General features: G+C 47.2%; 1 protein-coding gene across 2 annotated transcripts in view; it reads left to right on the top strand.

Annotated features, from left to right (window-relative positions):
* Positions 1 to 13,105, top strand: part of MYLK3 (myosin light chain kinase 3) — a 103,855-nt gene extending 90,750 nt beyond the window's left edge. For both annotated transcript variants that reach the window (XM_088451124.1, XM_088451123.1), the window contains exons 12-13: positions 10,339 to 10,471; positions 11,607 to 13,105. In XM_088451124.1, the coding sequence (XP_088307250.1) occupies positions 10,339 to 10,471; positions 11,607 to 11,678 (205 nt within the window). In that variant the 3' untranslated portion in view covers positions 11,679 to 13,105. The remainder of the gene's footprint in view (positions 1 to 10,338; positions 10,472 to 11,606) is intronic.

The following is a 13,105-nucleotide window of genomic DNA, read 5'->3' as shown; positions in this document are numbered from 1 at the left end:
TTCTGCTCCTGGTCTTCCCTCTTCATTTAAGATGCAGTCACCTGTGCTGAACTAATTCATTGATACTGACAGTTGTCAACACAGGTGGCTGCAATCATTAGTGGGAAGTCTAGGAGCAGAGCAATTTGTACCTAGAGGAAGGGGCCATGTTGAAGGGTCTGCCAGATTCCAACTCCTTTTAAAAATTAAAGAGAACCCCTAAGCATCTCACTGATATAATTTCTGCTCTTGTGAAATACATATGTAACGCGCAGGATTGCGAGGGAATTCCTATCGGATTTCACTCCATTTAAAAGCTAATAACATTTTCCTGTCTCAAGCTTGGATTTTACTGTTCTTGTGCATTGAAGAGCAGTTACACGGATTGCAATAACACACTGCTCAATCAGGAGAGCTAATGAAAACTAAAATACCGAAGCTTTAGTTTAATGTTACACGGTAAAGAGAAAGATGAGCATCGTCTGGAGGGTTTTAAAGTCTCCCGATGTCAGAGAGGATGACAGCTGAGCAGAATTTTGTACTTGGAAATTGAGTTAGACTAGACGGCTGATGTAATTAGCGGAACAGCACATCCTAATCAGCAGGACAAGCTCATTTTACTGCTGAAGATCCTTATTATTCCTCCCCGGCAAGTTCATTAGGTGGAGGTGAATTGGCTGACGTGTCTAGTAATGGCTGATTATCTTACAACTCTAGAACAGTTATTGTTTTCTCACCTGAGGTTTAAAAACAAGAGGAGGTGGAGGAGGAAAGGACAAAGGTGGACCCCCAAACATAAAGGTCTTATCATGTTCTTCACAGCAAATAAAGCTATATCCAAAATTAGCACAAACCTGAGGAGACAGAGGGCCTGATTCACTACCGATCGCAACTGCGATTATGCACGCAGTCTCACTGTGTTCGTATGCTAATCCATTGCGATCGCTATGCCATCGCAGCACTACATAAGGACGCCCACTTTACCTTACACACATCCGTAATGTTTAGCAAGACTGCAAAACCATGGGTACAATAGAGCACCATCGCAGCCTCACGCACCCTTGCACAAGGTCTGACCTTACTCAGAAAGTGCTAACTTCATTGCACGCTACGAGTTCTCAGTCTGCGTAAGGCATCACAGTGGCTAATTTATGCAGGCCCCTGCAACGGCGTCTGGCACTCCTGTGTTTCGCCGACCACCCCCCTATCACCACCCATAAATGGCAATTCATGTCAACCACTCTGCGATAGGTCCGATCGCAGTGGCTGGTTCGTGCACTGAGATGCATGCACAGTTCGCAACAATTGGGCGATTGCATGCGTAATCGCAGTTGCGATTGGTAATGAATCAGGCACAGAGATGCAATTACAAGTACAACGTGTAGTTGGACTGTGACCTCTCCGATAGTGGTGGACTCCGCTTATTGTACCCACTAATAATAGATCTTTCCTTTTTTGGATTTTTTTTTTTTTTGCATCTTTAAAAAAAAAAAAGAAAAAAAAGGAAAGATCCGGAGGGCCGACACAATCCAAAGAGGCCTCCTTCGTAGAAAAATAGGTGCCTGAGCACAGGAACCAAACAGTCCTGGTGATGAGAAACCGAGGGACTACCGAAGATAGGTAACCTAAGCAAATTCAAAGGACAGCCCGGTCCCAGTGAAACAACCTCATGGGGAGGGACAGGACAACGCGCCCCAGAGAAACACTCGCTGGGAACAGGAAAGCGGTCATCCATGAAAGCCAATTAATGTCAGTAGAGCCCAAAGGCTCAAAGGGCGACAACTGAAGAGCTCGAAGCACCAAAGACAAAGTCCAAGGAGCCAAGGAACAACACTGTCTGAGGAGGAAAGAGTGTATGTCAGGCATCCGAGCAAACTGCTTCTGAAGAGGACAGAAAGTATAGAAACCTGCAACTTCCAAGAAGAGAGGCGGAGGGACGAATTACCAACCTGGAGAACTCAGAAGTGCTCAAGACTGAGTCAAGAGTAACGAAACGGACCAGATTTGGATAGAATGACGGGCCCTGAGACAGAAGATCTGGCCACAAGGAAGATACAGCAGAGCATTGATCGAAGATCTGTGTACCAAGCTTACCAAGGCCCATAGGAGGCAACCAGGATTGCCATGCCTCTCTTCCACTGCACCCTGTGGAGGACCCGTGGATCCATGAAATCGGAGGGAAGGCATATAAGAGAAGGAAATCCTGCCGGACCTGTAAGATGTCCACTTAAGGGCTATCGGAACCCTGGTACGGGTAAGAAAAATTATCTCAACCTGGATTCGAACCCAGGTACCTGGTATACTATATACTGTGACTTAGCCCTTTGAGCTACAGCAGCTTCATAGCAGTACCTCAATAGTCTGTGTTCGTGCCCAGATGCCACCAAGGTGATGTCTGGCCACCCCCAGCAAAGAACTAGGATCCGAAAGGCGTGTGGACAAAGCCCCCATTCACCTGGGTAGGTGCCCAGGTGACCGAGGAAGCGCTCTTCCCCAACCTGGACTCTGGGGAGGAAGACTACCGTCAGAGCCGGAAGTTGACACACTGTTCAGTTGAGAACTTGACTCACCTTCTTCAATGCGCCGTGACTGTCACTGGTTTATGTAGGCGATGGCAGTCACGTAATCAGATTGAACCTGGATTAGACCAAGCTTTAGGAGCAGCCGAGCCAGACAGAGAGCTCTGAAGACTGTTCAGAGATCTATAAAGTTGATCGGCACTCAGCTCATGGAAGCTGTTCACTGACCCTGGATGGTTGTTGACATCAGTTGTGAGGAGGACCCTGGGGGGGCCCCAGTGTAAGCGGGATGCTTGGACCACCAGATGAAGAGACTAACCTCCCAGGAAGGTGTGAGCTATTGGTGGGAACTGTTCCCCAGGGACCATCCTTTATCTGAAGAGGCAGGGAGAGAAACTGGGCATACTCCACCATGACGAATGTGGAGACAAACGAGCCCAGAATTTGAATGTAAGAATGTATTAACATTCAGCGATGACTAAAAACCTTGTGAATCCTTCATATTGTACATGTCCTGCGACGGAGTCCAGGTGGAAATCATCCCAATGATGATCTTTCCGTGGGACTGGAGAAACCTAATGAGAGACCGATGTGTTCCTTGAGAACATCCCGAGACCGGCAAGGATCAGAAGGTCATTTAGAGAAGGTAGAAACCTGATGCCCCTGTAGCATAAATGATTTACAATGACTTTCGTTAAAAGTCTATGGGCTCTGGAAAGTCTGAAAATGAATATGATTCTCTCGGATCACAAGCCAGAGTAAAACTCTGGTGACTGGGTCGAATAGGAACCTGGAAATAGGCCTCCCAGAAAACCAAGGAGGCCCCGAGATCCCACAGAACCGAAATGATGGATAGAGGCTCCCTGGTTCACCAAAAAAACTGTTGAATAATTCCAGGTGAACAATGCGGATAGGAACCTGGAAACAGGTCTCCCGAAAGATCAAAGAGGCCTGGAGATCCCGCAGAGCCAGAATGATGGCTAGAGACTGCCTGGTGCACTGAAAAGCTTTCTTGAAGAATTCTAGGTGAACAACGAAGAGACTGGCCAAACAGTCCCACTCAGGAGGCCAGCAGAGCATGAGCAGTAGGAAAAAATAGGATCTAAGGTTGTTCTTGAAAGGCTACAGCATAGCCCCAGAAGAGAACACCTCACCGTCAGGTATCCAACACGGTCGTTATACAGGTGATAGAAACAGCAAAAGTTGGCTTCCCATGCTGGGACCCCTCTAGGTGGAGGTCTGCCTAGCGAAGCGCAAGGCTGTCAGTGGGCCTGGAGGTAGGATAACTGGTAGACCTGGGTAACCCGGAGCCCTGAGAAAGGTTGGCCCTTGGACCTTCCCTCCGAGAAAAGGAGCGAAAATTAGAAATACTGTACGTGACCTAAGTCACAGAAGGGGGAAAGGTCGACCTGGACGCTATCATTGTGGCTACCATCCTGTCCAAAACAGGAGCACACCATATGACCTGAAAGCGGAAGTCTGAGTCAGCGCGCCAGAAATTAAGCCAGAGAGTTCGCCTAACCACTACCAAGGATGCTGACACCTGAAGTAGGGACACCAGTAGCTATTGTCGTCTCTTCAATATGAGGCCACCCTCTGATGTTCTCACCTGATGCAGATGAGGCTTTCTTAAAGAGCATCCGTCCAACCTCCAATAGCTTTAGCTACATAAGCAGAAGTCAGGACTGGATGCACAATAGCATATGCAGAATATAAGACGTTTTTGAGGATAGTTCCATTGTCCGTCCGACGGGATCCCAAGGGATGCCGTATTTGGACTAGGAAGGGCAGCATTCTTGACTAGGCGGGCAATGTGAGCATACCCTGAGGAGGAGGCTCATTATGCCCGGTCCGCAGCAGGTAGAGGATTGAAAGGGGCAAGGAGCTTAGAAACCCGGAAGTGCCTATTAGGGCGAGCCATCCACAGAAGGTCCACACTCTGCGCAAAAGAAGGTCTGAGAAATTAGACATAGTGTTCCAATAAGCTGCAGAACTTCCAATTACCGGACAGGGATGCAGTACTATCTAGACTGGTGTGGGAGCACCCGGAGCACAGGGAGAAAATACAAACTCCACCCAGCTAGGGCCATAGTGGGAATCAAACATATATGACCTCAGTGCTGTGAGGCATGCCTCAAGGGCGGTTCCTGTCCAGCCTCAGCTGGAAAGATGCAGACACCTGTGCTTAAAGTGAGAAGGGCTGCATCCCTGGCTCCTAAGGTACCCAGCTTGCCCCTAGTAGGGATACTAGTAGGGAAAGCGGGCCCTTGGGTTGCCAGTCTGTGTGATGGGCACACCGACACTGCAGAGGATATACACTAGTCCTTAGCCAACTGCAGCCTTAATATAAGAGAGATAGTCCAGGCCGGCTCCAGGTGGAAGTCATGGCTGACTGACACTCTACTGCGAAACACCAGACACAGAGCCCATCATGGTACGGAGCCTGAGGAGAAAGTACAGAGGTACAAGTCCTGCAGTTACACAACACGGAAGCACCCCCATCCCTTGGTGCTTTGCCCTTGGAGAACCTGATAAGCAATCCAGGGCAGTGCCCACACACCAGTTAGGAAAAGTACTGTGTGCAATAAAAAGGGGAGTGCAGTGAATGTGACCTCACCCCACAATAAGCGGGGCTTTACAGGTCGAGGGATTTACTAAACTGTCAGAAGAAACTGAACACAAATACGTGCACACAGAAACATTCAATGCTGTATTAATGGGCAGTTAATACTCAACAATCCGTACCCCAGTCAGTAGGAAGGAGCTAAATGTATAACCTGACCCAATGGGAATAAGTATACAGGGAGACAGACAGGAGCCCTTACTACTCTCCTGAGACTGACTGAAGCAGGCACAGGATAAAATGGCCGCTCAGTGTCTCAGTTGGGAGGGGAGAGAGAAGGGAGAATCTCTGTGACATGGCTTCTGCGCTGAGGGAGCGCACCAAGGGAGCAGGGGAGGGGCTGAATGGGGAGATCCTACCTCCCCCTAGCTGAACCAGATCCCCCAGGGCAATAACTGTTTCTAATGCAGCGCCCCATTGCCTGTGCCCTGGTGGTCTCCCACACCGGCGGTAACAGCTACTGCAGCGTGGCTCCCTGCGGTGTAGCAGCAGTGTGGGCGTCCTATAGAATGCACTCATTCTAGATAAAATAAAGTAGATAAAATTAATAAAAAGAAGCTGAGCGGTCTCACGTGTGCCTTGCTCCTGCAGGGCACCAAATGAGCTGACCTTCCTGGGTCTGGGGGGGCTGGGGGCGGGGGCTAGCATTGCTAGCAGACACATTAGCTTTTTGATGTGTACAGGTTAAATTACAATAATGTTTATTTGTTAGGGTATTGGTGTGATTTTTTTTTTCAGCCTGTGACATTGAGGGGGTCATGTTTTTTTGTGGTGTTTTTACACCAATTGGGATGGATCTTGTGTGTTTTTCTTTTATAGCACATACTCCGGAGCGGAGCGCACGCCTTTACGGGTGATTCAGAACCATAAGCGACTCGGTCGCATCTCCGCTTGCGGATTATCGAGCTTGGCCGTCTGGTAAAGGGGTGTTCCCATATAGGCTAAGTTTTAGTGAGGGCGTGTCTACAGTGCTCGCCATTGTGTCAAGTTGTGCGTGCGCAGAGACTTGTCTGATTGCAGTGACAGGACTGGCGTAAGTGCAGGCTGACACCAAGCGTATGGATAGGGGTGGCGCGGTTGCTTAGGTGCGCACAGCCCAGCATATGGGCGTACATGTAAGTTTGGTTCCGTGCACGCTATGCAAGTACAATTACAGCCGACTTACGTTCAGCTGCGAATCGGCTCCATAGAGTTTAGTTCATCATCCTCGTGATTATTTTCGAGTGCGTCTATTTATTTTGATGCCCGATACTGTGTGTGTAATTTTTTTCTAGGTCAAAGAAAGTCTTATAGGAGGTTGTTTAAAATAATCTAGCACTGTGTCCTGGACCTGATTCAGAGCCGGCCCTCTGGTTTTTTAGAGCGGCCTCCTGGTCGCTCGCATAGCTGTGGGGGACCACCCACAGCTATAGCGAGCGGCCAGGAAGATGGCCGCGATGGTCATGACCATCGCAACCATCGGGCTTGCAACGAGACCTTTGTGGTAGGGCCTCGTTGCCGCAAGCCCCAGAGTGCTTTCGGCTCGAACAGAGTCGAAAGCACTCCCACTGACATCACTTGTGATGTCAGTGGGGCCGGCCCCAGACGGTAGGCGTTCCCATGGGAACGCCTTCGTCTGCGCAGCCACGCCCCCAGCCCGCCCACCAAAGGGGGCGTGCTGTCACTCAACATCGACAGCACGCCTCCTTTGGTACGAGACCCGGAGCGACGGCTTGCCCGTCGCTATCCGGGTCTTGTGCATGCGCACGACGGAGCCTGTTCCGTCGTGCACATGTGCACTGGGCCACCATCGACCCGCTTGTGAGCGCATAGCGCTCGCGAGCGGGTCTGAATCAGGCCCTCTGTACATACAATGCAGTATTCTATTGAACAATGTGCAGGATTGATCTAGCAATAAGAATCAATTCATAAAGCTTGCTGGTGCCTCTGCCATGCCCAACAAAGTAGTGTTAATGAGTTCAAATTATTTATGACTGAAAAAGGGAATAATGTCACTGATGAGTTTGGAAGAGCTGTCTGCAATGACATTAAGCAAATATGGGATGCAACATTCATTCTGTATATCGTTTCGTGAGCATGTAGCATTGACAGGTTCCAGGAATGTCCACCGACAGATTCATCCATCGGATCCAAGTGAAGGGCAATGACTAATCCTATTAGACATACAACAAAACTCCCCTCACCAACAAACACAGAGACCATGTGAATGCATCCAACTACAACATTTCTTGTATATGTTCTCCCCGGTGCAGCCTCGTAGGGTTCTCACCCTCTCTTGAATTAATTTACTGCAGACATTTAATGACACGGTTATGATATCGCTACTTCATATGGTCCTTCAAAACGTATTTATAGATGGTACTCTAGATAGATTGCATATGATGTTCCCCACTATTGATCCCAGATGTTGACAGAACTGTGGACCTGATTCAGACGCGAACCAGTGCGAGAGATCGGGAAGCGTACGCTCGCTGCGCATAGACAGCCCAGCAAAGTGAGTGACAGGAGAAGCCGTTTGTGGGTGGTGACAGGGGCTGGCCATTAAAAACGGGGGAGTGGAGGTGCGAACGCAGGCGTGCCTGAGCGTCTTAACGCCGTTTCAGAGGCGTACATAATTAGGAGGCAGCATCATAGTACACATCACCTGGCTGGTTTTTGCACTGAAGTGCTCGCAGTGCTTGCAGCAGGGTATGGTCTGCCTCAAGCGCTGCAATCGCATCCGATGGTACCCGATGTACCGATGGTTGCATACACTTCCTGGAGATGACGTGCGCAAGTGGGCGTCTTAAGACAGGCTGGTGGGCGTCTGCATACACAAAGCGATCACACGCCAAGACATAGTAGGCGTGCTAATGCCTTGCTGGGCGATCGCCTGCCTTGCTGTGGGTCGGCTGGATTTACATACGCTGGGTGCGAACGTACGCATCTAGCGAGCGGGTCTGAATCAGGTCCTGTGTTCAAAAGCTTAGAGCAGGGGTTGTCAACTTTTTGAGGTTCCCTCCAAACATCCTTCAACAAAATCTAAGGCCCCCCGTCACAACACCTTGCTTTCTCCATCTAAAGTAGGAAAAGATGATTCAAAAAATATACTGGTAGGTTAATTGTCTCTCAATAGAAATTAGCCCTAGTGTGGATGTGATGTGTATGAGCATGTGCGAGGGCTGATTGAAAAGTAATGAGACTGATGTGTTTATTCAGATTCAGATGAATCCACAGGATCCGAACATTTTTCGTTTGCAAAGTAGCGTCCTTTACATTCAATACATTTTTTTGCAACGTTTCAGCGATTGAAAGACTTGCAGTAGACTGTTTTGTGACATCACTGTTAGTGTTGCAGCTGTGGCATTTTTCATTCCATCATCAGTTGAGAACTTCTGTCTGTGCAAATGTTGGGTTGGGACTGCCCAGAAATCACAGGGTGCTAAGTGCGGGTTATATGGAGGGTGTTCCAGTGCTATCCCATTAATTTTAGTCAGTGCTGCCAATGCAACAACATGTGGTCGGGCCTTGTCTTGGAGCAAAAACCACTGTTTCTTCAGTAAATGTGGTCTTTTCTTCCTCATGGCTCCACACAAATGGGTTTTCAGGATGTTTGCATAGTAGTCACCCTTAACTGTCTGTCCACTGGGAACCCGGTGCTGTAAGGATCATACCGTGCGCATTAAAGAACAGCAGAAGCATGACTTTACATACCAAAGAATTTACACTGAATTTTTTGGGCGGAGGCGAATTCGCGTGTTACCATACACTGGACTGTCATTTTGCAACATCTCCGTAGCTTTGGCAATGTTGTCATCTGTAACCGCGGTGGATGGTCTCCCAGAACGTGCTTCATCAGTCACTCGCGTATTACCCTCTTTGAAGTGCTTCCACCACCGAAATACAGCAGGACGGCTAATTGTTTCTCCACCGTATGCTTGCCGTAACATATCATGAGTTTCATTTCAGCTTTTTCCAAGTTTAACACAAAATTCAATCGCACATCTCTGAGGTAATCTCACAGACACGTCTTCCTCATCCGCCATGATGAAACATAAGAAGATCTTCCACTCACTGTGACCAAAAAACGGAGACTACGGCAGTCCAACCGCAGGTTCAGACACTTCGATGTATGAGCTTCACAATAACCAGCATAGCGTTCCCACTTTTACCTATAGGACAGAGGAACAGAGGCAGTCTCATTACCTTTCAATCAGCCCTCTTAATAGGGAATATAGAGTGTAAGCTCCACTGGGGCATGGACTGATGTGACTGACTGAAATATTCCCTGTAAAGTGCTGCGGAATATGTGTCACTACAGTGCTTAAAGTGGTCCTAGAGAAGTGGTGGAACTCTCCCCCCACCACTCGGCGCTTTTTGAAAAAAAAAGGAACACGAGCGCCGAAAACGGGGCGTGGTCTCAAAATCAAGGGGCGGGGTCACACAATAGTATTCCCAATTCAAATGACACCAGACAGTAGCACAATCCTCATTCACCCGATTCACATTACACCACATAGTAGTGTCCCTTATTCATGTACGACACACAGCAGTGCCCCTTTTACACAATGCCCACAGTAGTAGTGCCCCTTATACAATGCCCACAGCAGTAGTGCCCCTTACATAAAATGCCCACAGCAGTAGTACCCCTTATGCAAATGCAATGCCCATTGTAGTGGTGCCCCTTCTGCAGTGGCCCCAGTAGTGTTAGTGCCCCTTATGCAGTGCCCACAGTAGTGGTGCCCCTTATGCAGTTCCCACAGTGATAGTACCCCTTATTCAGTGCCCTCAATAGTGGTGACCCTTATGCAGTGCCACTAGTAGTGGTAGTACCCCTTATTCAGTGCCCCCAGTAGTGGTGCCCTTTATGCAGAGCCCACATTAGTGGTAGTGCCCCCAGGAGTGGTCCCCTTATGCAGTGCCCCTTGTAGTAATGCCCCTATAGTGCCGCTTACACGAAAAAACCCAATACTTAATTCAAGGCCCGCTCCTGCCTGCCTCCGGTCCGCCAGGCTGCTCCGAGTCCATCTCCAAATAGAGGTGACAGAACACAGTTCTGCCCCGTTCTGGCCCACTTTAACCCCTGGTGCTCTATACAAATAACTGCTAGTAAATAAAATAATAGGAGTAAAAGCCAATATTTCACCACAAAACAAAGTTTTATATACAGTAGATAATTGCAAGGATTTTCTCCATTCAGGAGACAGAATGATAGAGAGTGATGTTTCTTTCTTGCAGTGGCAGACTGAGCGCTGGACAATGCCTGAAGCACGAATGGTTGCTCAACATGCCTTTAAAAGCCAAAAAACACAAAGTTCGCCTCAAGTCCCAGATTCTACTTCAGAAATACATGGCACAGAAGAAATGGAAGGTACATTCCTCATTCTCACATCAGAGCTCACTAACCTACTGCTTGCCCCCAAAAATAGTACTTCTCCCACAAGAGAGATAAGGTGACTATGGAAACTATACCATAGAACTAGAGGAGTCAGCCATGTTGGCAGCTGAACCAAATGTTCTATAAATGGAGCCTATCAATTCACTAGGAATTAGTGACATAATTTAGGTGAGGGCTAGGCATCCTGTAGCACTCCAGCTGCTGTGAAACTACACACCCCAGCATGCCCTGCCACACTTTTAGCATTCCCTAACACCAAAACTGTGACAGGGCATGCTGGGATGTGTAGGTTCACAGCAGCTGGAGTGCTACAAGTTGCCTATCCCTGACTTGGGTGTTAAGCAATTCATGGAGGCAGCCATTTTGTGGCCCTAAGTGACTGATGAGGATAGTTGTTAGTGACAGAGTCAGCTGCACTCTCACCTGTTAGCAAAATGGCTGCCTCAACTATGTGTATGGAAGATGAGCATGCATCTCCTTATTAACGCACACCATTTCCCTCTGCATTATTAGCCACAATGCCTTTGTAAATGTATTTAGATATTGTGGAGATTTATCAAAGCTTGGAGAGATAAAGTACCAACCAATCAGCTCTTGTCATTTTTCTAGCACAGTTTGTCTAATGACAATTAGACGCTGATTGGTTGGTACTTTAACTCTCTCCACTTTATCTCTCTCAAAGGTTTCATACATCTCCCAGGGCGGGATGTACTAACCATCGCATCCTGTTTTAGGGTAGATACCGCGGTATGTACCAAGAACATCGCAATGGCCAGCTCTCCTGATAAGAGCTGTCCTTTGTGATCCCCCGGCTAAAGGGAATTCTGGGTTTAACACCCAGAAGTCCCTCTGGCGTCCATCTGCACATGTGCAGAAGACCGCAGGTGGTGATGAGAGGGATCCGATCAGATCCCTCCAAAACGAGGATCCCGATAATAAGCCCAAAGGCTTCTATTGGACCAGGACGAAGCTTAGTACATTTAGGGAAAACTGCATTTTTACCTTTAGTACATCCCGCCCCAGTGTTTATTATGCTCAGACAATGCCGCAATAATACTCTGTGCCAAACACGTACAACGACCATAATTTCCATAATCTTCCTCTACAGAAATATTTCTATATCGTCACTGCCGCCAATCGCCTGAGGAAGTTTCAAATGCTGTCCCTCAAACCTTCATAGAGCTGGATAAGAGCATCAGTATGCAGTACATGGACTGTACATACAGTCACCTGGCCCCTGAATGACAGAGGACTGTGACTTGCCCCATAGACACGTGGACCGTTGAAGTACCGATACAGCGACGAGGATACAATATAAGTGTTTCGTTATAGCACATGTATGTACATAGAAAACTTCAAGAGCTCAAGCCTTAGTCTTCTAGATCTTCATATTGTCCCTGAGCCCCATCTCTTCTGCAATCAGACGGACTCTCCCCAATTTGACAAAAAAAAAAAAATCATCAATAGTTTTCTGTGAATTAACAAGTACCAGGAAGTTACGGGCACTGGTCGATTTTAAACGCCAACATAAATAAATGCATTCTCATGTTTCGTTTTAGAAAATAATATTTTTCTTCTTTTCATTTTCCATAAGATAGACGGATATGGTCTTACAATCTAAACACAAGGACAGGGCACTGTAGCAATCTTATATATACAATATATACTGTAGATACATTTTGGAAGTTCCTCAACAGTCTTAAGTACCCAAACAGGTTCCTGTAATTTATAATTTTGTTTATCTATAGGAGAAGGTGGGCAAATTACTGCCACCAGCCAATTAGATTCATTAGTAGAAGGCCCAGTAGGTTGAGAGGAGGAGACGGTTGGGAAGCTTTAGAACGCACGACAGTTATAGCACTATAATAAGTAGAATGGTACCTGAGGAACCTCTGAACAAATATTTAGGACATACACCACTATGGGACATGCATGTGTTTTTGAAGGGTAATTACACTGAAATTATTATTTTGGTTTTAGATTTCAGTTAAGAAAAATCATATATTGGGTAGCGCAACTTACCGATAAAATACCTGATATTTGAAATAGGAATATAAAACACCTGATATTTGAAATAGGAATACTGCCCGAAATCAGCAGTGGAAGACTCTGAATCGGACACTCCTTACCAACATCTGTGAGGAAAAGACTTTAGCAACCTCTGTATCCATGGAAACAGTTGCTGAAGAGTGTCATATTCACAGGAGTCTTCAAGTGCTGATTTTTGGGCAAAGTCCTATGTAAGTTGTCAGGATTGATTCCAGTCAGTTGTGGTTCCTATCCGAATGGTTTCATGTAAGCCAAATATTTTCATATTAATGTTTGAGTGGAGCAATCCTTTAATTCTGCTCCACATACCAGCTGTTCTGCAGTTTAGGACAGGTCACACACTATACACTACATAACTGAAGGTAAATTGTTGCAAATTGCTTCTTCTTTGCTGTAACCCTCACACATAGGCGGTCTCTAGGGCTTTAACGCAGCCTGTATCGCTCAGTTAGTGGGGCATTCTTCATGACATCATTTGTGGCGTTTATTTTCCATATCTTTATAGGTTATATCGGCCGGACGTTGTGAGATGTGTGACTTTGCGAATACATTTTGGTG

This window comes from Taudactylus pleione, unplaced genomic scaffold (genome assembly GCF_031769625.1).
Source record: "Taudactylus pleione unplaced genomic scaffold, aTauple2 ptg000537l, whole genome shotgun sequence".
Lineage (NCBI taxonomy): Eukaryota > Metazoa > Chordata > Amphibia > Anura > Myobatrachidae > Taudactylus > Taudactylus pleione.
This window is presented reverse-complemented; position numbering and strand designations above follow the sequence as displayed.